This window comes from Neocloeon triangulifer, unplaced genomic scaffold (genome assembly GCF_031216515.1).
Source record: "Neocloeon triangulifer isolate White Clay Creek 2 clone unplaced genomic scaffold, ASM3121651v1 ptg000014l, whole genome shotgun sequence".
In the NCBI taxonomy this organism is placed as follows: domain Eukaryota; kingdom Metazoa; phylum Arthropoda; class Insecta; order Ephemeroptera; family Baetidae; genus Neocloeon; species Neocloeon triangulifer.
This window is the reverse complement of record NW_026775556.1, coordinates 28,544,726-28,566,834: the sequence shown is the minus strand read 5'-3', so window position 1 is coordinate 28,566,834 and position 22,109 is coordinate 28,544,726. Positions and strand designations below refer to the sequence as shown.

The 22,109-nt window shown below is 38.7% G+C and overlaps 8 protein-coding genes across 10 annotated transcripts; 3 read left to right on the top strand and 5 right to left on the bottom strand.

Moving 5' to 3' along the window:
* Window positions 1–830: 830 nt before the first annotated feature.
* Window positions 831–3,663, top strand: LOC132201514 (protein king tubby). The gene is made up of 8 exons (XM_059627720.1): window positions 831–1,046; window positions 1,328–1,397; window positions 1,454–1,601; window positions 1,659–1,852; window positions 1,921–2,343; window positions 2,407–2,524; window positions 2,584–2,736; window positions 2,845–3,663. Exons 2-8 carry the CDS (start codon window positions 1,356–1,358, stop codon window positions 2,976–2,978), a joined length of 1,212 nt encoding a protein of 403 aa, XP_059483703.1. The 5' UTR covers window positions 831–1,046; window positions 1,328–1,355; the 3' UTR covers window positions 2,979–3,663.
* A 28-nt stretch (window positions 3,664–3,691) lies between these two features.
* On the bottom strand, window positions 3,692–4,992 carry LOC132201517 (large ribosomal subunit protein uL16m). Its single transcript, XM_059627726.1, has 5 exons — window positions 4,720–4,992; window positions 4,585–4,656; window positions 4,331–4,488; window positions 4,142–4,273; window positions 3,692–4,073 (listed from the first exon to the last, which is right to left on the bottom strand). Exons 1-5 carry the CDS (start codon window positions 4,763–4,765, stop codon window positions 3,747–3,749), a joined length of 735 nt encoding a protein of 244 aa, XP_059483709.1. The 5' UTR covers window positions 4,766–4,992; the 3' UTR covers window positions 3,692–3,746.
* Window positions 4,993–7,318: 2,326 nt separating this feature from the next.
* Window positions 7,319–8,982, bottom strand: LOC132201518 (V-type proton ATPase subunit E). The gene is made up of 5 exons (XM_059627727.1): window positions 8,824–8,982; window positions 8,437–8,612; window positions 8,215–8,383; window positions 7,915–8,066; window positions 7,319–7,853 (listed from the first exon to the last, which is right to left on the bottom strand). The coding sequence occupies exons 1-5, from the start codon at window positions 8,854–8,856 to the stop codon at window positions 7,703–7,705; spliced, it is 681 nt and encodes a 226-aa protein (XP_059483710.1). The 5' UTR covers window positions 8,857–8,982; the 3' UTR covers window positions 7,319–7,702.
* A 43-nt stretch (window positions 8,983–9,025) lies between these two features.
* LOC132201513 (acid phosphatase type 7) lies at window positions 9,026–11,748 on the top strand. Its single transcript, XM_059627719.1, has 8 exons — window positions 9,026–9,182; window positions 9,309–9,579; window positions 9,867–10,061; window positions 10,129–10,337; window positions 10,393–10,490; window positions 10,642–11,128; window positions 11,187–11,324; window positions 11,389–11,748. The coding sequence occupies exons 2-8, from the start codon at window positions 9,471–9,473 to the stop codon at window positions 11,449–11,451; spliced, it is 1,299 nt and encodes a 432-aa protein (XP_059483702.1). The 5' UTR covers window positions 9,026–9,182; window positions 9,309–9,470; the 3' UTR covers window positions 11,452–11,748.
* Window positions 11,193–13,405, bottom strand: LOC132201515 (beta-1,3-galactosyltransferase 5). 3 transcript variants are annotated; one of them, XM_059627721.1, is made up of 5 exons: window positions 13,113–13,405; window positions 12,684–12,995; window positions 12,495–12,623; window positions 12,167–12,441; window positions 11,193–12,109 (listed from the first exon to the last, which is right to left on the bottom strand). In XM_059627721.1, exons 2-5 carry the CDS (start codon window positions 12,981–12,983, stop codon window positions 11,743–11,745), a joined length of 1,071 nt encoding a protein of 356 aa, XP_059483704.1. In that variant the 5' UTR covers window positions 12,984–12,995; window positions 13,113–13,405; the 3' UTR covers window positions 11,193–11,742. The 3 variants fall into 3 exon arrangements, with proteins under 3 accessions (XP_059483704.1, XP_059483706.1, XP_059483707.1); XM_059627723.1 differs by having other exon boundaries at window positions 12,684–12,992; XM_059627724.1 differs by having other exon boundaries at window positions 12,684–12,971.
* A 211-nt stretch (window positions 13,406–13,616) lies between these two features.
* Window positions 13,617–16,679, bottom strand: LOC132201511 (deformed epidermal autoregulatory factor 1). Its single transcript, XM_059627718.1, has 4 exons — window positions 16,208–16,679; window positions 15,257–15,646; window positions 14,720–15,098; window positions 13,617–14,650 (listed from the first exon to the last, which is right to left on the bottom strand). Exons 1-4 carry the CDS (start codon window positions 16,468–16,470, stop codon window positions 14,207–14,209), a joined length of 1,476 nt encoding a protein of 491 aa, XP_059483701.1. The 5' UTR covers window positions 16,471–16,679; the 3' UTR covers window positions 13,617–14,206.
* Window positions 16,680–17,190: 511 nt separating this feature from the next.
* LOC132201519 (ubiquitin-conjugating enzyme E2 S) lies at window positions 17,191–19,065 on the top strand. The gene is made up of 5 exons (XM_059627728.1): window positions 17,191–17,379; window positions 17,510–17,657; window positions 17,712–17,902; window positions 17,959–18,087; window positions 18,143–19,065. The coding sequence occupies exons 1-5, from the start codon at window positions 17,362–17,364 to the stop codon at window positions 18,275–18,277; spliced, it is 621 nt and encodes a 206-aa protein (XP_059483711.1). The 5' UTR covers window positions 17,191–17,361; the 3' UTR covers window positions 18,278–19,065.
* Window positions 19,066–19,108: 43 nt separating this feature from the next.
* Window positions 19,109–21,471, bottom strand: LOC132201516 (THO complex subunit 4). The gene is made up of 5 exons (XM_059627725.1): window positions 21,143–21,471; window positions 20,626–20,784; window positions 20,362–20,509; window positions 19,729–19,896; window positions 19,109–19,585 (listed from the first exon to the last, which is right to left on the bottom strand). Exons 1-5 carry the CDS (start codon window positions 21,359–21,361, stop codon window positions 19,452–19,454), a joined length of 828 nt encoding a protein of 275 aa, XP_059483708.1. The 5' UTR covers window positions 21,362–21,471; the 3' UTR covers window positions 19,109–19,451.
* Window positions 21,472–22,109: the final 638 nt, after the last annotated feature.

Sequence of the window (22,109 nt, the reverse complement as noted above, 5' to 3'; positions counted from 1 at the left end):
AAAGAAATTCAAGTCACAGACACATAGACCACCAAGTCAAGTCAAGCGAATTGCGAATGTCAAATCCAAGAAATTGAACGTGTTTGAACGTGTCGTGAAGAAGTGCAATTTAGCCAACATAACAGTGTTACACACATAGTCTTGGTTATAATTATAATGTATTTAATTATTTCTGGTTACATTTGCTGGGGTTTTTTTTAAATCGAATAAAATTTTAAAAATTAATTTTTGTTTTCATTCGCTGATGTTTAAGTAAGAATCTTTCCCTCTCATGACTTTATTATTATTTTTTTTAAATCTAGAATCTGGATCGTATTATTTTAGTTCTGTTGGTAGGTCTTGTTTTCGCGGCGTTCGCTTCGCGCCAATATGTGTCCTTCAGCCCGCTTCAGCCGTAAAAAAACGAAACTCTTGGAAGTCCCTCAAATAAATTTTTTTTACATCTCCTCTCCGCACACTTTTCCATCTAACACCAACAACGTTGCCAAGCGTTGCATTACTTCTGACGTTCTGACGTCACTTGAAAGTGGTCTCTAGGAAACCGTCTCCAAACCAATAGCATACCGGTTATTACTTTGGTGGCATTTGATAATCGCAGAAAAATAAAAAATAAAAACTAAATGAATTTTTTCAAATTTATTTAATAGGAACCAATAAAAACCATATAAAAGAAAGGAAAAACTAAAAATTATCTACTTTTTTCGTAAATTTTTAAATAAAGAGAAATGAATATTTAATTCATAAAAATACCGGTACTGATATTTTCTTCAATATTAATCGGTTTAACATTCGTTTGATCTAAATAGTTCCAAGAATGATTTTTGAAGGCGCCACTGGCGCTTATCGAGAGTGCTTTGGAAGCAAAATTCCTTTATCCACCTATCCACCACCAATAGCACGAAACAATTTCCGATGCAGATCAATTAATTTCGTCAAAAGTAGCACTTTCTAAAAGTTCTAATGAATCATCATTGGGTTTTTGCTCGTCTCTGGTAGGCCTGTTGGCAGCAGAGCATCGGCCTCTCAATACAAAAGGCCTTTGAGAAGTGAGTTTCCTTGATATTTTATGTTAATGACAGTTAACGATCGGTTTGTTTTGCACAATTTTGTGTCAGATATTAGACGTAACCCGACGATTATCTGATTAATTTGTGAAATTTGCTTGTCGCTTCTGGAATTACATACTTATAATAACCTATATGTCAATTTCCTCTAAAAAGAGTTGGTCTTTGAATGTCGAAAAAGAGATCAAAATTGACGTCAATTAGCTGCTAGAAATTGACGCATGATTTTTGTAAAAAATGAAATACATTTTTAAAATTTTCAGTTGACGCTATATCTAATACTCAGCCGCAATGACTTCAGTATCCCTCCGTCAGCAAAAGCTGGATCAGCAGGTTGATTTATTAATATGAAAAATTGCATATGTACTGAGACGTTTTTTCAACTTCAGAAACAACTCATGGAGCAGAGACTTAAGCAAAAACGACAGACACCTGGCATGGTGTTGGCCTCAGATGCTCGACCAACCATGTCCTCCAAGTCTCGAAAGCAGCAGTGGGTTCTTCAGGGATCAAATTCTAAGAGCCAAGAGTTGCATGGTAATTTTTATTTCAAATAATCCATAAGAAAATTTATATAAAAATTCAATACACCAGGCTATGACGGTCCACTCCATTTTTCAATGGCCGAAGGCAGTCCGGACAGTGTCAACCCCATTTCGGCTCCTGTCAAACCCTCGTCGCGTGAGGATATTGACCTCGAAGACCAAGAGTCAAGTCCAGTGGCCGAACCGTCCGAAGAAATGTTACCATTGGACTCGACGCAGTCCGAGGGCAGTTTTGCACAAATGGTGAGGACAAATTTTCCTTCAATTAAAAAATTAAGGATTAAAATATTAAAAATTTTTTTATTATGCAGGATTCACCTGGAGCTGGAGATGACAGGGGAGGACAGCTTTTGCTCTCTGGCGTTTTAGGCAACTTGGAGCAGTTTGCAATCGAACCAGCACCGCAGGGAGCTCTGGTCAAATGCAGAATCACCAGAGATCGCAAAGGAATGGACAGAGGGCTTTTCCCCACCTACTTCCTGCATTTGGAAAGGGACGACGGCAAGAAAGTTTTCCTGCTGGCAGCTCGGAAACGCAAGAAGAGCGCCACCAGCAATTACCTCATCTCGACGGACCCGACCGATCTGTCGAGAGCAGGAGAGTCTTTCGTTGGAAAGCTACGATCCAACCTTTTGGGCACCCATTTTACCATTTTTGACGGGGGCCAGTCGCCCAGCAAGACAGGGAGCACTAACAAGAGCTCGCCCCGACAGGAAGTCGCAGCTGTTATTTACGTAATTTTTTATTTAAAAGTTTCGAAAGTAAAAGCTTTAATATTGAAATTTTATTTAAAACAGGAGACCAATGTTTTGGGCTTCAAAGGTCCAAGGAAGATGACGGTTATTCTGCCCAGCATGACACCAGAACACAAAAGAGTGCCATTTAGTCCACAGAACAATGCGGAAAGTCTTATTGGTAAGATAGGAAATGTGGTTGGAGGAATTTATTTATTTTCTATTAATTTTCCTATGCAGAGTGCTGGAAGGCCAGAAGAATGGATTCATTGATTGAACTCCACAATAAAACGCCAGTCTGGAATGATGACAGTCAGAGTTATGTTCTTAACTTTCATGGCCGAGTGACCCAGGCATCAGTCAAGAATTTCCAAATTGTTCATGATAGCGACAGTCAGTATAATTTTATGAATTAATTGTTACTCATATTTTTCTCAAAAAGATTTTTAACACTCGATTTCTTCAACAGAAAATTAATTATGCTCCTTGTTTTTTTTCCAGTTGATTACATTGTCATGCAGTTTGGTCGTGTTGCCGAGGACGTTTTTACCATGGACTTCAGGTACCCGATGTGTGCTCTTCAGGCTTTTGCCATTGCTCTCTCTAGTTTCGACAGCAAACTAGCCTGCGAATGAATTATCCAATCTACTATTGGTGTCCTTAATTGAAGATTAATCCGTCGAGCTCGATCTCTTCAATGTCTTTTAAAATGTAGCTGAATCTCCGAGCACCAAAAATTTTCATACCAAAATGATGATTATAGTGGAGCATGCAACGTTTTTTGGTGTGCAAATGTATTTTGATCTGTCCTTGCGATGTTTAGGAGCTGTGTGTGTGTGAATATTTCAAAAATTGATCTGTATATTCTTGGCTGTTGCGAGACTGTGCAGCTGACTTTTGGAACGTTTACCTGATTCTTGCATTTACACGTCAAAGTTTCGAACTCACAAAAAGGGAAACTCACCAAGCAAGCACCTTAACTGCTCCAATCCATACAATGGTAGCCGTGACGTGTTTACTTATTTTTGTATTTTTCTAAGTATGCTTTGTCCATTTACAAAATACGATCGAAGCTCAAAAACGATGAGATCTCTTTTTTGCATTTTCCGCCTCTCATATCATGAATCTGTGGTAACAAAACTATTTTATGTACTATTTGTTAGACAGCAGTGACTTTTGCTGCATCAACTATTTGTGTTAGCATACAGACGACATACAAATTTACAGGCTAAATATTGGAGCTTAACCATTGTGGTAGTTGTAAAATAATCAGTTATTGCCTCAGTACATAGTTGTGTGGTCAATAAAATAATTCAATAATTGAAATAATTTTCTTCCAAGAAAAATCCCATTCAGATTGGTGTAAACTTTTATTCTCATCACTAAAAGCAACATCGACTTATTTACCGGTATTTGCAGAACCACTTCCTATCAAACGGAGATATCCAATTCTGGACACCTGCCATGTTATTCCGAATGATATATTCCATAGTGTATGGGTTCAAATTATTCTTGGCGTCCTCGATTTCCTGCAACTTATCCTTTTCCAGCATTTCTTGGCTGACAGCTCTGGCCTTGAATGGCAACTTGTTAGCGATTTCCCCGAGCCAAAGTTTGACTTCATCGAAGGTACAATGACCTCCGATTTCAAGGACAATTCTTCCAGCCTTGAGTGGCGTCACATAATGGTCGATGGCACCTTTTCCACCTCCCATTCGCTGACCTTGGCCCTAAAAACAAATTTAATTTTCACCAATGAGTTAACGAAGAAGGTTAACAAAGCAAATCAATTTTGCACCTTCTTGGTGACGGGCAGCCACGGCGGATCTATTCTCCACTGCGGAAACATGGTGTTGGGATTAATTTTTCGGCCCAAGGTATAGCGGACCATCTCAAAGTGGTTGTACGCCATTCGTCCTCCACAAAGGGCCTTCGGGCATTAAAAAAAATAATTTTCAAAATTCACAAAAATTTCATTTTTCTCAACCTGAATTCCATATTGCTTGTGAATAAGAAAATTGTGATATTCTTCTGGTCCTCTCATGAGGTCAAGTCTTTTGGTCATTTTCGGTGGACGAATCGTTGCAGTGTACTGAGGCTGCCTATCCACAACTTTCAACTTCCTCCTCTCAGGGAAATCAATATCTGCAAATTTTTTTTTAATTTATTTGACAATAATTTTTAAGACTTAACTTAAATCAATAAATAATTAAAATGTGATTTTGCGTATTTTTTACATACCTCCAAATGTTACAGGTGGAGCAAAGTATTTGAGTCCTGCTACGGGTACCCGAAGCACTGCTAGTTGCAGGCCTGAAAATGAACATAATATTGAAAATAATCCAATACATGATTATTATGTATAGAATAAGTTACCTGCTGCCGTTTGCATGGCAGTTTTTATGGTCAGCGTGAGGCTCATTTTCTTCCCTTCTTATAATAATTTGAGATAATAAAATCACAAATATGTGATCTTCTAGAAAGCTTTTTAAACTCTTTTCGATAGGATCTATTAGTAGAAATGAATGATAATTCTTAAAAAAGTGTAATTCTCGGTCTAATGAACAATGAACGGAAAATGTTGTGTTTTTATCAAATTGTTGTTGTTCGCTCTCCGTACTCTCTCATGACTCATGCCTTCCGCAACCACGCCCCTCAAAGAAGCAAGAAGTCTCCTTGCAAGAAGTAAAGAAGGGAATTATTCTCCTGAACGCGACAAAATTTGCTGGAAATCGCTGCTCGGTCTGGTGGTGGGGACGCGTACGGACGGAGGGGTACGATGCGACTTGTTTGCTTGATTTGACTGCCCGCGCCGCTCAGCCAGCACATTAAATTGATTATATACTTCGCTTAATTTTGTTTTCAGATTGGTTTGCTGCTAGAATTTGAAAACAAAATTAATTAACAATAAATTATAATTTAATAATGCGCAGAGCTACTTTTAAACTTTTCACGGGTTTATTTAAAAATGCGACTGCGAATGCTGGATTTGACTGCCCGCGCGCGGCTCGACTATACATAAAATATACAAACTCCAGAATTCTGAATTTTATGCGACTGCTAATGCTGGATTTGACTGCCCGCGCGCGGCTCGACTATACCGGACTATACATAAAACACAAAGTGCAGATTGCTGAATTTTTGTTTTTAGTTTCTTTTTGATGCTTAAATTTAAAAACTAAATTATTTAACAACAAATTATAATTTAAAAATGCTTAGAGCTACTTTTTAAATTTTTAACGGGTTTAATTGAAAATGCGACTGCGAATGCTGGATTCGGCTGCCCGCGCGCGGCTCGGCCTATCAAATATACAAACTGCAATTTGCTGAGTTTTGTTATAACAACTGATTTCTTTTAAATAAACGTGTTAAATTTGATATGCGACTCCGTTCGCTGGTTTTGGCTGCACGCGCGGCTCAGCCAAATTAAATGCGAAGCGTTGATTGCTGAATGTTGTTATCAGTTTCTTTTGCTGCTAGAAAAAAAATTAAATTAACAAATAATTCTTTATTAGCGATGCTTACAACACTGATAATTTTATTTAAATGTACGCGCTAAATTTAATAATGTGACTACGTTTGCTGGATTAGGCTATTTGGTTGACGAACAATTTTCGTATTGAGGAAAAGCCATATCTCTTCATTTCAACAACATATTGTATTATTAAAAATAAAATCTTATTGGACTAAAAATTTGCTTTCAATTGAAGTTCCTTGTTGTTTATTTTAATAAATGAAGGTATTTAGTTAAAAAATAAAATAATTTTTTTAATTCACACAATTGTTTTAATTGATGGTGCAACCAAATAGCCTAATCCAGCAAACGTAGCCGCATTATTAAATTTAGCGCATTCATTTAAATAAAATTATTAGTGTTTTAAGCATCGCTAATAAAGAATTATTAGTTACTTTAATTTTTTTTATTCAAGCAACAAAAAGAAACTGATAACAACATTCAGCAATCAACACTTCGCATTTAATGTGGCTGAGCCGCGCGTGCAGCCAAAACCAGCGAACGGAGTCGCATATCAAATTTAACACGTTTATTTAAAAAAAAATCAGTTGTCATAATCCCTAATGAAGTATTAGTTACTATTTTAATTTTGTAAATTCTAGCATCACAAAGAATCTGAAAACAAAACTCAACAAATTGCAGTTTGTATTTTTTAATAGGCCAAGCCGCGCGCGGGCAGCCGAATCCATGCAGCATTCGCAGTCGCATTTTTAAATAAACCAGTCAATAAATTCAAAAAGTAGCTCTAGGCATTTTTAAATTATAATTTGTTGTTAAATAATTTAATTTTTAAATTGAAGCATCAAAAAGAAACTGAAAACAAAAATTCAGCACTCTGCACTCTGTATTTTATGTATAGTCGAGCCGCGCGCGGGCAGTCAAATCCAGCATTCGCAGTCGCATTTTTAAATAAACCCATGAAAAATTTAAAAGTAGCTGTAAGCATTTTTAAATTATAATTTGTTGTTAAATAATTTAGTTTTTAAATTGAAGCAGCAAATAGAAACTGAAAATAAAACTCAGAAATCTGCAGTTTGGATATTTAATGTGGCCGAGCCGCGCGGGCAGCCAAATCCAGCGAACAGAGTTGCATTGTTACCCCTCTCACCGCGCACTGCCTTCCCCCACCAACACACCATTTTACATTGACTTTTTGCCGGGCAGCCAAATCCAGCAAAAGTTGTCGCGTTCGTGAGAATCGTTCGTAAAGAAGGTAGAGGGGGGCGTTTTCTCAAATATATTTTTATAATCCTCTTTTGAGAGTATTAGAGGTTCCAATTTTAAATTTTATTTATTCTATAAGAAACAGTCAAGAAAATACAATTTTTAATAATAAATAGAATCCAAAAACTTCAATAAAAATAATTAAAAAAAGATAATATTTTGTAGCCAATTTATATTTTTTAAGATTTTCCGAGATTTTCATCAAATTTTTTATAAAGAATGAACAATGACACAAAATTTCAATTTGGACAACAATTCAGCAACTTTTATTCCAGATAGTATTTGTAACATTATTTTTTTTAATTGGACTCATTACAATATTGGATCAGCCAATTCAGTTTAAACTTTGAACAAACAATAAAAACTTTAACCAAAATAATTGAAAAGAACCTTTGTGAAGTGGTTCTCGTAATACTAAGGAGGACTTCTCTGCAACATTTTCGCATGAGAGCGTATAATATGAGCTTTCAGAATTTTACATCAGAATGGTACATGTATGTACATAATTATGGTATATCTATTATTTTAACAAAAAAAGATACTATATATGTGGAATGCATTATTGTACACTAGCTTCAACAGAATTTTTTTTTCACATGAAACATGGGCAAAATCGTTGACTTAGTCGGTGAACTTCCTGTTGGGGTTGCGCCCGAAGAGAGCCACCCTGATCTCAGGAACGAACTGATTGGCAATCAGCTCAAGACGGGCCTCCAGGGTGTTGACGATCTTGATGCGGCCACGCTGAGCAAGAAGGATGACTCCTCCACAGCTGTCGAAAAGACAGATATTTTTAATTCAAATTTTTAATTTCGCAAACGCGAAAAACATACCTGTTGGCAGGCAAGGAATTGTCGGGGTCCACTTTGACAACAACCTCCTTGCCAGTTTTCTGCTTATACTCGGCTTGGGCTCCACCAATGAGACGTTCGACTAGTCCCTTATCAGCTGCACGGCAACGAACGACAACTTGTGCTTCCAAAAGCTAAGAAAAGGAAGTTTTGAAATTAATTTTTCACAGCTTCTAAAGTAAATAAATTTTTAATTTTAAAATAAAGTTTAAACAAGTTATTGAAAACTATTTTTTATAACTATTAAAAATATAAAAATTAAAAGTCCTGCAATTTAATTACCTGCAACAGACCCTGCTGGATGAGAGAATACAGAATTTGGCTATATTTGCCCTGATCCTGATTTATGTTGCCAAGTTGTTGCCGTGCGTCTTCCAAGACACTCTCCACATGATCCTCTCGTACCTTCAGAGCCTTCAGACGGGCCTGGTTGAGCATGTTTGAAGATTGGCTGCAAGAAAAAAATTTATTCAAAATTTCAATTAAAAAAAAGTATTTTAGTACATTTTCTTCTGGAGCTCAACCTGCTTCTCCTTCCTCTCATAATACTCCATAACTTTGAGGCGACTCTGCTGGACCAGACGACCCTTTTCAATGTTGAATTCTTCCTCGGCCTTTGCATCGATTTCCTCCGCCTTCTCATTGGCCTCCTGCTCGATGAAGGCCATCATGTGTTTGATCTGAAAGATAATTTTTTTGTTTTAATCATTTTATTTTTTAATAACTCAAATATCCGATTGAGCCGGTTTTGAGTTTTGAAATAAAAGAACTCGTGACCGCATCGGAATGTCAAGCGAGACAACCAGCAATATGGAACAATTTTTTTCTAAAAAATCTTCACCAAAAAGTGGTAAAGCGCAAAAGCTATCAAGCAAAACTTTGATGTCTCACCTGCTTCTGAACATCTGCATCGCTGAGAGCCATTTTTAGTCACTGAGAGCGTAAATTCGGCACGGAAACGACGGAAAATTGAGCGAAAAATTATCTCGTCTAGAGACTGTCAATGATCGAAAGATGACGGTGAATCGGACAGTTTCGGCCACCAATCGGCTGCCCTCGTATTGTGGATACGGAAATTGGGCATGCGCAATAGCGCACTGACATGCGCTTATCACAGCTGGACCAAAGCTGGACATTGTTTATTATGTGATTTTTTATACGCACTTACGCAGGCAGAATTAAACAATTAAAACACACTTTTTCGAATCCTGGAATGAACGCAGTGAATAAAAGTGAAATTTATCCTGAAGGTAAATAATTTCTTAGTAAAGTACTACATAATTAAAACGTCATCAATATATTTTTGTTCAATTTTTCATGACACTGCGCGTTGAATCTTATGAATTCATCAAAATTGCTTCTTGTTTGCTTTTCAGCTTGACCGTTGACCTCGTGACAGCGTGATTTCGATATGGATTTGTGATTCATACAAATAAACAGACGCAAAGCAGTCCCGTGACATCGCTGCTCGCCTTATTTTGTTGCCAGTCTTGGAAAAACTTTTGGACTGCAGAGGGAAGTTCATCGACAGGACGAGGATGGGTTCCCATACTTCCAATTATGGAATAATTTTAATCCTAGCCTTCTGCAACCTCACCCAAGGGCTGGTCTTCTTCCAGCCTGAGCAAATCCACATTTCTTATGGAGGTGATTTATTTTTTATAATTATTATTACATATATGAATATTTTTCTGTTTATTTTTCAATCATTTTTATTGAAACCACAATACAAGATTAACAACTCCTAACAGAATTTAAAATTTTACCCGGCGTGTTAAATTTTTCCATCAATTGCTTTTTACATTTATTTTTATTTATGAGAAACTAAAATGAAAAAATATCCAATATCTGTTACATAATAATTATAATATGGATTACATAATCCATTACAAATTTTTAATTAGAGTTTTTTTTCAAACTTTTACAATTTCCAGATTCACCATCTGAAATGATAGTAACCTGGAGCACAGTTGACCCCACCGAACACTCTATTGTTGAGTACGGTATAGGGGGTCTCATTTTGAATACTCATGGGAGGGCAGAGGTGTTCATAGACGGGGGCAAAAAGTCTCGAACGCAGTTCATTCACACTGTCAAACTGAAGGACCTCACCCCTGGAACAACCTACAGTAAGATGGAATTATTTGTTAGTTAAATATCAAAATTAATTTAAACGTCTTTTTAATCTCCAACCAGTGTACCATTGTGGAAGCAGCAAGGGCTGGTCTGAAATCTTCACATTCACAACAATGAAAGAGGGAACCAACTGGTCACCAAGATTTGCAGTTTTCGGTGATATGGGAAATGTAAACGCTCAGTCACTGCCTCGAATTCAGCAGGAAACGCAGAGAGGCCATTTCGATGCAATTCTTCATGTTGGAGATTTTGCTTATGACATGAACACCGTAAATTTAAAAATTAAAGAATTGAGCTCATGAAAGGATAAAATCAATTTTGCAGGATAACGCCAAAGTTGGAGACGAATTCATGAGACAAATCCAATCGATTGCTGCCTATGTGCCTTACATGACTTGCCCTGGAAATCATGAGGAAGCTTAGTAAGTTTAAGAATAAACGTATTGATGCACATTTTGTGCGTGTGTGTCTTTTTTTTAAGTATTTCAATTGAAATAACTTTTAGTTTGTCGGAAAAATTTTACCGGTTTTACACTATGGACAAAGTATTGAAAACTGATTTTAATTTTACAGCAACTTCAGCAACTACCGTGCTCGCTTTTCAATGCCATCCTCTCTGGACAGCATGGTTTACAGTTTTGACATCGGCCCAGCTCACATCATCGGCATCTCGACCGAATTCTACTACTTCCTGGAGTACGGCTTTAAGCAGGTGGTGAAGCAGTACGAGTGGCTTGAACAGGACCTTATCAAGGCAAACAAGAACCGCAAAGAGCGCCCTTGGATCATCACCTTTGGCCACCGTCCGATGTACTGCACCAATCTGAACAGGGACGACTGCACCAAGCACGAGACCCTGGTCCGTTCAGGCCTGCCTTTCTTGCACTGGTTTTCTTTGGAAGATCTGTTCTATGAGCATGGCGTCGATTTGGAAATTTGGGCTCACGAACATTCTTATGAGAGGCTTTTCCCAATTTACGACTACAAGGTCTACAACGGGAGTTACGAGGCACCCTACACCAACTACAAAGCTCCTGTTCATATCATCACAGGATCAGCCGTAAGTCTATTAAATTTAAGAAAAAAATGTTTATTTAAATTTTTGTATTACTTTGAAGGGCTGCCAAGAGGGTAGGGAACATTTCACTGGTGACAAACCAGACTGGAGCGCTTTCAGGAGCAACGACTACGGTTATGCAAGAATGACTGTCCAAAACAAGACTCATCTCTATTTTGAACAAGTATCCGACGATAAGGCAAGTTGAAGCAATATAGTCTGTGTTCACAAGTTCAATAAAAACTTCATTGTGGTTCTTTTAGAAGGGGGCTGTTTTGGATAGCTTGTGGCTCATCAAAGATCTTCACGGCCCTTACAAAAATTGAATCCAGGACAAAGAAGGTACTGTAGTTTTAAGGAAAAAGCAGGGAAAGATATCAGCGTAATATGACTAAACAGAGAAAATGATTCTGAGCTTTACAGTGACAAGGCAGATGCTGTGATCAATAATTATTTTCATATTTTATCACACCAGTACTTTCTCAAATTATTTTATATCAAGAGAATGTTCATGCATTCCAATTAATATCTGTAATTAAGTTCAAATTTGTATGAATATAAATTTATTTCTGTATCAAAATCATCGACTAGATAAAAACTTCAATGAAGGTTATTTCTTACAATCCCACTGCTTTAATTTGGCCCCTTCCTGGTCCCCACGGTTTCTCGTTTGGATCTTCTGTGACGACACAGTTTCCGCGGCCCCTTCTGTTTGCTGCAGTTGTCCTTGTTAGTCTGAGATACTCTTCCAACAAGTGCCAGTCCGCCCCAGTCGGTGCCACCACGAAATCACAGCCTCTGCCCTGTAAGCAGCAATGCACACTTTCCGAGTTGATGGCAAAGTGCGGGCTCAAGTCCATCAGAGGCACTTTGGCCCTCTCACTGCCCACCCCTGTAATGAACATGTCGTCTATCCAGAAAAAGTCTGCACCCAAAACCTGAAGCACTTTGCTGGCCACAGCAGGGGTTGTTACGTACAGCCAGCTAAAATAATTGAATTTAATTTTTCTGTATATTTAAAAATAGAAGTTGAATCAATACCCAGAGAGAAACCTAGGATAGTGACCGCTGGGCCAGTCAGTTTTTGAAACGCGCCACTTGGTTTTGTGTCTCTCTGGTGTCATTCCGTCCAGGACGTATCCAATCATATTTTGGTGAACCAGTGAAGGCGCCAGGGCCAGCAAACGCGGCAGGTCGACGGCTATGTCGTCGTCCTGCTTGATCAGAAATTTAGCTTGAGGGCAAAACTGGACGGCCCATTGCAAACTCATGGCGTGTTTGTAGGTCAGGTTGTGGTAGTCCTCCAAAAAATTCCCCTATTTCGTTGATATATTTTTTTTTAGTGCAAAATTAAACAGATCAAATTTACCTGTATAATGTCATCATACTGCATGGCCTCTTTTTCCACTTCTTTTTGTTCAATGAAATTATAGCCCTTTTGGTCCTTCCTCGGAAGCGCCAGAGAAAAAATCCTCCGCACCCCCATTTTGGCTAGAACCTTTAAATATAAATCTTATTTCTTTATCTAGAGCATATAAAGAATTTTGACAAAGAACACCTTCAGTGGCATCCCATTTCTGTGAGCCGTTCGTCCCTTCAAGTCTCCGGCATGCGAAGTTATTACGATGAGGGCTTTCACTTCCTCGTCAGGGTGGCACGCGTACGGACTAGCGAGATAATGAAAGGTGGTGAAATTTAGGAGGTGCTGGTCCTGCTGAAGTAAAACTGGAGGTCTGCGGTACTTTGGTCGCGGCACTTCCATCTGCTCCATTAACAAGCAGAGCAAAAGTGTGGCGGTGCAGCAGACCAGCAACAGGCTCAGCACCAGGCTGGTCTGCCTCAGGAACTTTGAGGACATCAAATTATTCTTCTTGATTAGAAAAAATAATAATATATTATTCCACTTCAATTAAATTCGTTTTTTTTTTCTTCAAATTTGTAGATCTTTTTTTTAATGAAATTCGTTAATATTTTAATCTATCTATACCTTTTAGGCCCTTTTTGAATTTGATCAAGAGCAGAAATCATCGCCCGTCGTTGTTCTCCATTCAAAATTGTAATTGGCACTGACGGAGACTTTCTGCTTGTAGGTCAGCGTCGCAGCACACAATACGTACGGAGTAAGTTACTGCCGCGCGCATATATAAAGCAAAAGAAACAGGGTCTGCGGTCCCACGTGGGAGTCACATAGGCGAACCTGTCTTGCCGTATTTGTCTTGGGGCTCTGGCAGTCGTTATTTGCTAGAAAGCGATCTCTGTCAGCGACACACAACTTTTGCACTGCCTCTCTCTCGCTCACGAAATATGTTTCACGTAATGCACTCTGCGTATAAATACATACATATATTTTAATGCGTGTTTTACGACCGCTGAGGATAAAAAATTTCTCACGCTCCAGGCAGTGCCCAGTAATTATTTAAAAACTGCCTCGTCAGACATGTTATGACTGCAAATATTTTTAGTAGGTTTTAGTGAATATAAATAAATGGAGTAAATTTCTGGAAAGAGTTGGTCACCATATTTCTGCCAACATTTGGTTTATTGGGATTTATTCCTACAATACTAAATGTATGGTTATTTTAGAATCAAATTGAATTAAATCGGGTTTTGCTAAGATGTATTACGACATTCATTACAATATCATTGTCAAATCAAAGCTTCAATAATCAGCACACAAAAATCATAATTTGGCTCCTCTAGATGACTTCATACAGTTCTCATCTCTATAAAAGAAATCCACTCAAAAGAAGTGTAAAAAATTACAAAGTTTTAAAGAATTAGGAATGTAATTGAAAATTTTTTGTAACCTGTTTGCAGTATAACCTTCCGAATTTCAAAAAATGTCAAAGATTAAAAATTAAGCAATTTAATGAGTTTTTCCGTCAATTAGCTCTCAGCAAATTTCATGTTGATGATGTTTTGAATCACAAAAAATAAATAAAAATGAACAATTCATCCTGCGCTTAATGGATAGGAACTAGAATAAAAACTCTAAATAATAATTATTCAATAACTTAAAACACTACACTTCCGCACCCTAACTCAGTCCTCTTTGGATACAATTTTAATTTGTTGAAAGTCCTACTGGGGTCCAGATGTCGAAATGACTTGGCCATCTGGACCTTCCACAATCAGCATGATCGAACCGGTCTGAGTGATGCCGTTGCCATCACCAGTGCGGATGCACTCTCCCTGGTGAGCGGCCCAGTCTTTGCGTTGGCAGAAGGTCGAGCAATAGGGCGTCCGACGACACAAGGAGCACTCGGCAAAAGCCTCTCGATTGCAGTTGGCGCACTTTTTGTTCTCGTCCGACTCGGTGCTTGGCTGGAGACACGCAGGCTCAAGCGAGTCAACCACGTGGACAGGAATCGGTTCGTTGGAACGTGTATCAAAAACTGCTCTTGAACAAACAACTTGGGTTTCAAGTTTGGCATTCATAATCGCCTGTTCCTTCTCTCGGGCAAACCGCTCTCGCAATTCCTCCACCTCCTGTTTGTACGTTTCCTTGACCTTTTCCAACTGCGACTGCAATCAACCATTCATGTTAAATGAATTCAAATATTAATCAGAATATTTTGAATGATTTAAATGTACCTTGAATCCTTGTGCTAGTTTTAAAATTCTGCACCCATACTCCTCTAGCTTGCTCATTTTTTGATCTGCAGTACCAACCAAGAAGTCAGAGTCATCAGGGTCTCCGACATGCATGATGGAGTCAACCGCATTATCAGCGTTGCTTTCGTCGTCATTACAAGAGCCGCCGTTGCTGTCCTCTCCACCACTGATGTCTTTGCCTCTTTTCGTCAAAGGGCCGTCGCCAGTGTACTTCCTCTTCCGCCTCTTGTACGGGGTGAACAACCTGATGGGGCCAGCGGCTGAGTCGTCGTCACAGCAGGCCGAACAAGTGCAGCTTGTGGCATGCGGCGTCAAAATGTTCTCGTCGATTAACGTTTGTAAACTTCGACCTCCAAATCTAAAGAAAAATTATTTCTATTGATTATTTGTTCAAATTGTTAAATATTTGACAAAAATTGAAAATATTGTTTATTCCATTTTATAAAAATATTTATCGAAGTTAAAATTTAATTCAATTTGTTCAATTTAATTCAATGACTTTTTCTATAAACAAACCTTATGCTTCTTTTCCAATCCTTGCTCGACGCCCGACCGCAAAGGGCCTCGAACTCGCTAGGCGTGTACCAGTTGTTGCCCACCTTGATGCATTTGCCTCGTCCGCCTGAGCCGAAGCGCTCCTTGTGCAGCTCGGCACTCGTGTTCTTGCACCGGACGGGCAACACAGGCTGGTGGACCGACTCGTTCCAAGAATTGTTGCACGCCTCGCGCGGCGTTGGCGGTGTTTGCGGCACGTTGGACGAGGCGGCCACCTCGCCGTCGCTCTGGATGACGATGGTGTGCGTCCCTTTGAGCTCACCATTCTGCAGACAATGGATGCCTTGTGCACTTCGCACCCAGTTACGAATAGTCTCGGCTGTGTCTTTGTCTGGCCTGTCGCACAGAAAACTGCAAGAAAATTCAGAATTATTATAAAAAATATACTTCAATTATAACAATAAAAATTTAGTTATCAATTTAAAATTTTTAAGATTTATTTATCTTTTTGTGAAAATGCTCAATGGAACGCAAAAAAAGCTTTTTTATTATCGAATATTTTTAGATTTTCCCAATCAAATATCAAGACTTTTTTCAAATGCTTCAATTAAAATTTGTATATAATTATAAATTTAAATTAAATTCGTCTTTTTATTGTCAAATAGTTCAAGTATATAAATGGTATAGTACATGCATGTGTAATTTTTTTAACACACATTAAGAAACGTTTCTTTGACGTGCTCAATCGTAAAAGTGAAAAAAAATCACAATTTAATAAAAAAAAAAGAAAACTTCTATGTATGCAAAGTTTCATGGATGCATTTCATTTATACACATATTTTTTTTCAATACAAAGTATGAAATGTTTCAATTTTTCCTTTCAGCAGAGGTGTTTTTCTTGGACACGAGTGAACGCGAAACCGCCAAAGGTCCAAGACACGAACGTCCACGAAGTTGAGTGGAAATACGAACCTGTTGTCCACACAAAGGACAGGCTTGAAGTCGCCGCTCTGCAGCTGAAGGCCGTGCCCTGAGTCCTGAGTGATGACGTTGAAGGTGGTCCCGTTGCCGACCCCGAGCTGCACAGGCACCGTCACCACGTTCCCACCGGTCGAGACTCGCACGCTTTGACCTCGGCTTTCGAGTTCCTCGTCGTTCGCCGTCGCGATGCCGTCGTCGGTTTCGGAAATGTCCGGTAATACGACGGTGGCCGAAGAATTTCGATCTTCTTCCATTTTCCCGCCTACTGCGCCTCTTCGAGCCTCTGAGGGCCGCGACAGCCGCAAAACCGCAGATGTAAGACTGGACTCGGTGACCGAACGCAGAACTCGGCCCGATTTGAGTTGCGCCCTGAATGCCGAGGCGATGGATTTTTCGAAAAATATTGCACAATGGCTTCCCTTTACATGTAAAAACAACAACACAGCAGGAGAATTTGTGGTTCGATAAATCGCCACACGTCAGGAGTGTCGCTATATCATAGGAACTAAGAATTCTGAAGATAGAAGTGAAAAATTACCGAAATAAAACACAATTTCTGGATACATTTCTTTGGTAGTGGAATCATTACGTAAATAAGTTTATAGAAAAATCTTCTGAATGAATAATAGAATAAAATGTCATTTTAAACATCAAATTTTAGTAGCTGTTAATTATAAACATTTAAATATTGGTGATTTTTCCCGCGAAAAAAATTTGGATTAACTAACTACGTATTTGAATTTTGATCCAATTTGCAAGTTACAACAATTCAATTTTACATAAAAAATTTGAACTACACCTGGAATAATAATGAAATTTTTCTTAAATTATTCTTCATTCCGAATAGTGATGATAAAGAACTCTTTTGTCCCTGATTGGTTATTGGCTCTTTTGGGTTGATAGGCAACTGTGATTGGCTGATTTTAAAAAAGACGCTCTTGCTCACAGCCAATCAGGAGACTGGAATCCTCTCTGATGGCGTCTGGTCGGGTGTCAATGAATCCAGTGGCAGCCATAACAAACCCAGCTTAGTAACGACTTTAAATTCCAAATTTGGTCAGCTAGGATCAAAATTTATGTAAATCTACAGACCCAAACAATTTTATTTGAGTCATTTTACCTTTTTTTCATCATTCAACCTTAGAATGTCGGCCATGTCTTCGGTAAGAAGCGATTTTGCGGAAATATTTTTTCTCCGCATGACTTATGCCTTTGTTTTCAGCACTTCCTCGCTCGATAACGGCCAATTTGGGCCTTTTGGGCAGTTAACTAATTGCATTGTTCTGCTTTCAGGTGTCCAACGTAGAGAACCTGTCACCCCAAACTATACGGAGGGTTTGGAAAGAAATCACAAGTCTGGTGAAAGAGCCCCCAGAAGGCATTAAAGTTTTCATGAACGAGGAAGATATTACAGACATTCATGCTAATATTGAAGGGCCAGGTACACCTCAAGTTCTTTATTTCGGTTTTTTACTGAGACCTTGTTCAATTTCAGCTGGAACTCCCTATGCTGGTGGCGTTTTCAAAGTAAAACTAACCCTTGGAAAAGATTTCCCCTCCAGTCCACCAAAAGCATTCTTTCTCACAAAAATTTTCCATCCTAATGTGGCACCAAGTGGAGAAATCTGCGTCAACACCTTGAAGAAAGACTGGAATCCTGACCTTGGCATTCAACACATTTTGCTGGTATGGACAATGCAGCCTCTTAGACTGAAAATCCTAAACATTTTAATAATTTGTAGACCGTGAAATGCCTCTTAATTGTACCCAATGCTGAATCTGCCCTCAACGAGGAAGCCGGAAAGTTGCTTCTTGAGCAGTATGATGACTATTTTAAGAGGGCCAGGATGATTACTGATATTCATGCTCAGGTAACTTTTTTTAATATACACTATCTAAAAAGAATCTAAAAGCATTGTTTGGCAGAACTCAAACCCTCTGAAGGATTCGTCAGAGTCTTCGGAAGGTCCACTTGCTAAGAAGCATGCTGCAGACAAAAAGCTCTCCGCTGACAAGAAGAAGCTCCTCAAAGACAAGAAAAGAACTCTGAAAAGACTATGACCAGCAAACAAGTTATTTGCCAATCTTCACCAACCTTTAGCTGTTTAAAGACTCATCAAAAGTAGTGAACTTCACCTCATTATCATATGAGTTCGATCTGTAATTTTTTTTATACTTTTCATGATCTTTGGTTTTGCCCTGATAAACCTGTGTTTTGGTTTGCGTGAAGAGATATATATTTTATCAAAGGATATCGTGATTGTAGTCCTCTTACCAGTAGATTCAAATTACCCGTGAATTTTTTTTTCAACTGCAGTAAAACAATGCAACAGCAGTGATGTGATTGACTGTTTATTTAGTGTTTAATGTACGACCATTAAGCCATGGAACAGACCGTTTTCAGGAAATGTCAATATAATGGGAAATCGAACGTGCATTATTAGGGTAATTTAAATTGATTGAGATTTATTATTTCCACAGATATCTGTTTATTTGTCAAGCACATTAATCAGCATTTATGTGACCATGTATGGACAATTTGATCAACGATCTTACGATTAGTCGCTTAAATTTCCCATCTGTGCGATTGTATTCATCATAGTTCGGCTTGAGCTGGTCATTGCCAATTGTACTTTATTCACTAACCCGACTTTGACCAATACAAAAGGTATTATAATTGAAATTAATTTTTTTTTCTAAATATGCAGTTTTGATGAACTTATGAGAAAGGAGCATTGCAAATTCTATGTCGGAACTTTTGAAACTCACGAATTAACCATCACGCGCATATTTATTTGAGAAATTGGTTGTTTGTATGAGTAAAAAAATAAAGCGTCAGTGTGAACAAAGTTTGGGTTTCTTAATTTTTTTTAGAATTAAAAGTTAAGTTGCTTTAGTGCCTTTATATAACTTTTTATTTCGTACAATTTTCTGAAATAGTCTGCAGCTTTTTAACACATAGCACGGCGTTAAAATGGTTTACATATGGAGATGAAAAAGCTGATACACAATGAATTTCCACTCGTACAATCCAACTCGCACTTAAAATTAGAAAAAAAGGAAGAGTGCCTCAAGCCTCTTGATTCATCACGCAAAAATTGCGTGTATTTCTATTCGCTAGTTTAAACTAAAATTAATGCAATCTTGTCACTGTTTCAAGATTTCTTTTGTCCATCAGAGGCAGACAGGCAGTCAAGATGAGTTGTGAGGTAATGGCCTTCTGAACTATGTTGCATTACTTGGCCTCATTCAGGTAGGCATCCAACTCTGCGTCGAGCTCTTCAGCAGACTTGGGCTTCTGCTTTCCTTCGCCGCGACCACCTCCGCGTCCGCCACCGCCACCTCGTCCTCCCCTTCTGCCAGCACCACCTTGGAAATAAAAGGTTTTAGTTTTTTTATTAACAAATCAATCTAAGAATTGACAATCATTTAGCTAACATTTAAATAGAGAAAACAAAAATTGAAGCTGCTGCAATTTGTTGAATAACATAATAATCAATTTAATGTATTACCTCCCCTAGCTCCACCACCTCCTCGCCTTGGTGCACCACCGCCTCCTCCTTGTCTGCGGCCAAAGTTTCCACCACCGCCGCCTCCAGCGGCAGGTCCTCCAATTCGCTTGGTTATTCTGACTGGGGAAGTGATCTCAGAGGTTGGCATTTGGATATTCATTGGTCGGCCTTAGCGAAAACAAAAATATTAGGATAACATGTTAAAGGTCAAAGTACGAGGTTTGTTTCTGTCTGAAAATGTTTCACAGAATAGATAACGTGTGGCCGTAGCTTCAAAAATGTTGATTAAAGCAGGATAAAAGCAATACCACTGAACATAACAACATTCCTAGGAAAAAAATGATTTTAGAGGATAAATATAATTATTGGTAGGCTATTTATAGTATATTATTTCTGACATGAGCGTTAGCCTATTTTTAATTATAATTAAATTAGGTTGTAAAGGTATAGTCACAACTTTTTTTAGGTTTTATTCTTAATACTTTTCTTAGAGCTTTAAATGAAGAAAAATATTATTCATTATTAAAAATTACAAAATAAAATTTACATCTATTTCATATTTCATTGTGAAAGAAGGTCTTTTTCAATTGAACTTTTAAAATTTCATTCCTGAAATTGATATTTAAAACATACCATCCAGTGGCACACCATTGTACTGCTTCATAGCTTTAATTGCGTCTGCCTTCCTCTCGAATATTACGTCAGCTGATCCAAGAGACCTTCCAGATCTGTCGTAGTGGACTGAAGCCGATCTCAGTTTTCCAAACTCGCCAAAGAGCTCCTAGAAATAAAATAAGGCAAACATTAGTATAATACAAGAAACAAAATTTCCACCGCTGTTCCCACTTTTTGCTTATTGATCACTTTCTTTGTTTCTCATTGAAACTTGCAACTTACTGAAATGTCTGAGTCGGACACGCCGAAGTCCAAATTGGAGACGAGCAGTTTTCCGGTACCTCCGCCGACGGCCAATCCTCCAGCGCCGGGGCGCATCAGGCCCTTTTTGCCTCCGTAAGTGTCGAACATATCGTGGGTCCATTGACTTTCGACGTCTCCCTGCGGTACGAAGAACATGGATGGGCATATTCAGCATGAAACGAGTGAGAGAGACAGACTGAGGGCGTGCGTGCACCTTTTGCAAGTTGCACACGGCATTGGGTCATTACGCAGCCTTGAGAAAGGCAAAAGTCCCATTTTTTTATGACAATTAAACATATGCTGGCGTGTCACCACCAAAATGCACTGCTTTTTGATAAAAACATGGCTGCATCGCGGCAGACAGCAAAATCAACACCAAGGCCGGCGTTGTGTGCATCAATCACTTCCGGTCCCCAACGAGGGGCCCGCGACTTTCTTTCTTTTTCTCTCAAACGACCCAGCATTTTACTCTCGAAAGTAAGGACTCGACTCTCACTCTAGGATAGGCAGATCTTTTGAACGCCGGGCCTCCAGCGCTTCCAACGCCTCCACGTCTTCTGTTTTTCTGGATTCCGCCGCCTCGAACTCCGCCGCCGCCACGGCGACCACCTCCGCCGCCTCTGCCCGCACCGCGGCCTCCGCGGCGTCCGCCGCCTCGGCCAGTCTTCGTCTGCTTGATTATGTCGTCCAAACTCAGCTCCATCTTTTCGGCCATGTTATCTTCTTGTCGGTGTCGAATTTGTCGCGAATTTCGTCGAATTCCGCAGCACACTCTTGGGGAAGCTCTTGTTCGAAGCACGATGCAAAAGATGGTTGACGACGACGCTACTGCGCACGCGTGCGCGTCGATTGACGCATTTTGGCGCTCATTCAGGGCCGTGCGAAAACTGCGAACTAATTTTTTTGAGCCATAACAGCGCCAAAACACGATTCTTTACAACGATTTTGTTAATAATAATAATATTATTATTAACAATTATAATATAATTATTATAATTGTACCTGGTCTTTTCTAATGGTTCTTTGGAAATAGCATTTTGTACTGAAACCAGATATCTTACCGGTTTGTATATAATAGAATGTTAAAAGAACAATATAAATACATAATATTATACCTATATGACAAATTTTGGCACTTGAATGTCATTAAACAAATTTCATCTCTGAATACAATTTCCTCTAATTCCTCTAAAAGAATTTGTATTTTTCTCATAATGAAAATAAATTTTGCAAAATACTAACAAATTGTTTTGCCTTCTCTTGCACAATATCACTGACTCTAAAGTCTAATTGAAAATGACGTCAAATATACTAACCAAGAAGATAAAAAAAATATCCTGTATAAAATAAAAATATGTACTCATTGCACCTCTCGCACCTTTTCATTTGAGAGCAGCATCAATATGTCAAAAATAAAGTGCCAGACTGGATAATGGGGCGCGAGCCAGGTGGGCCGATAAAAA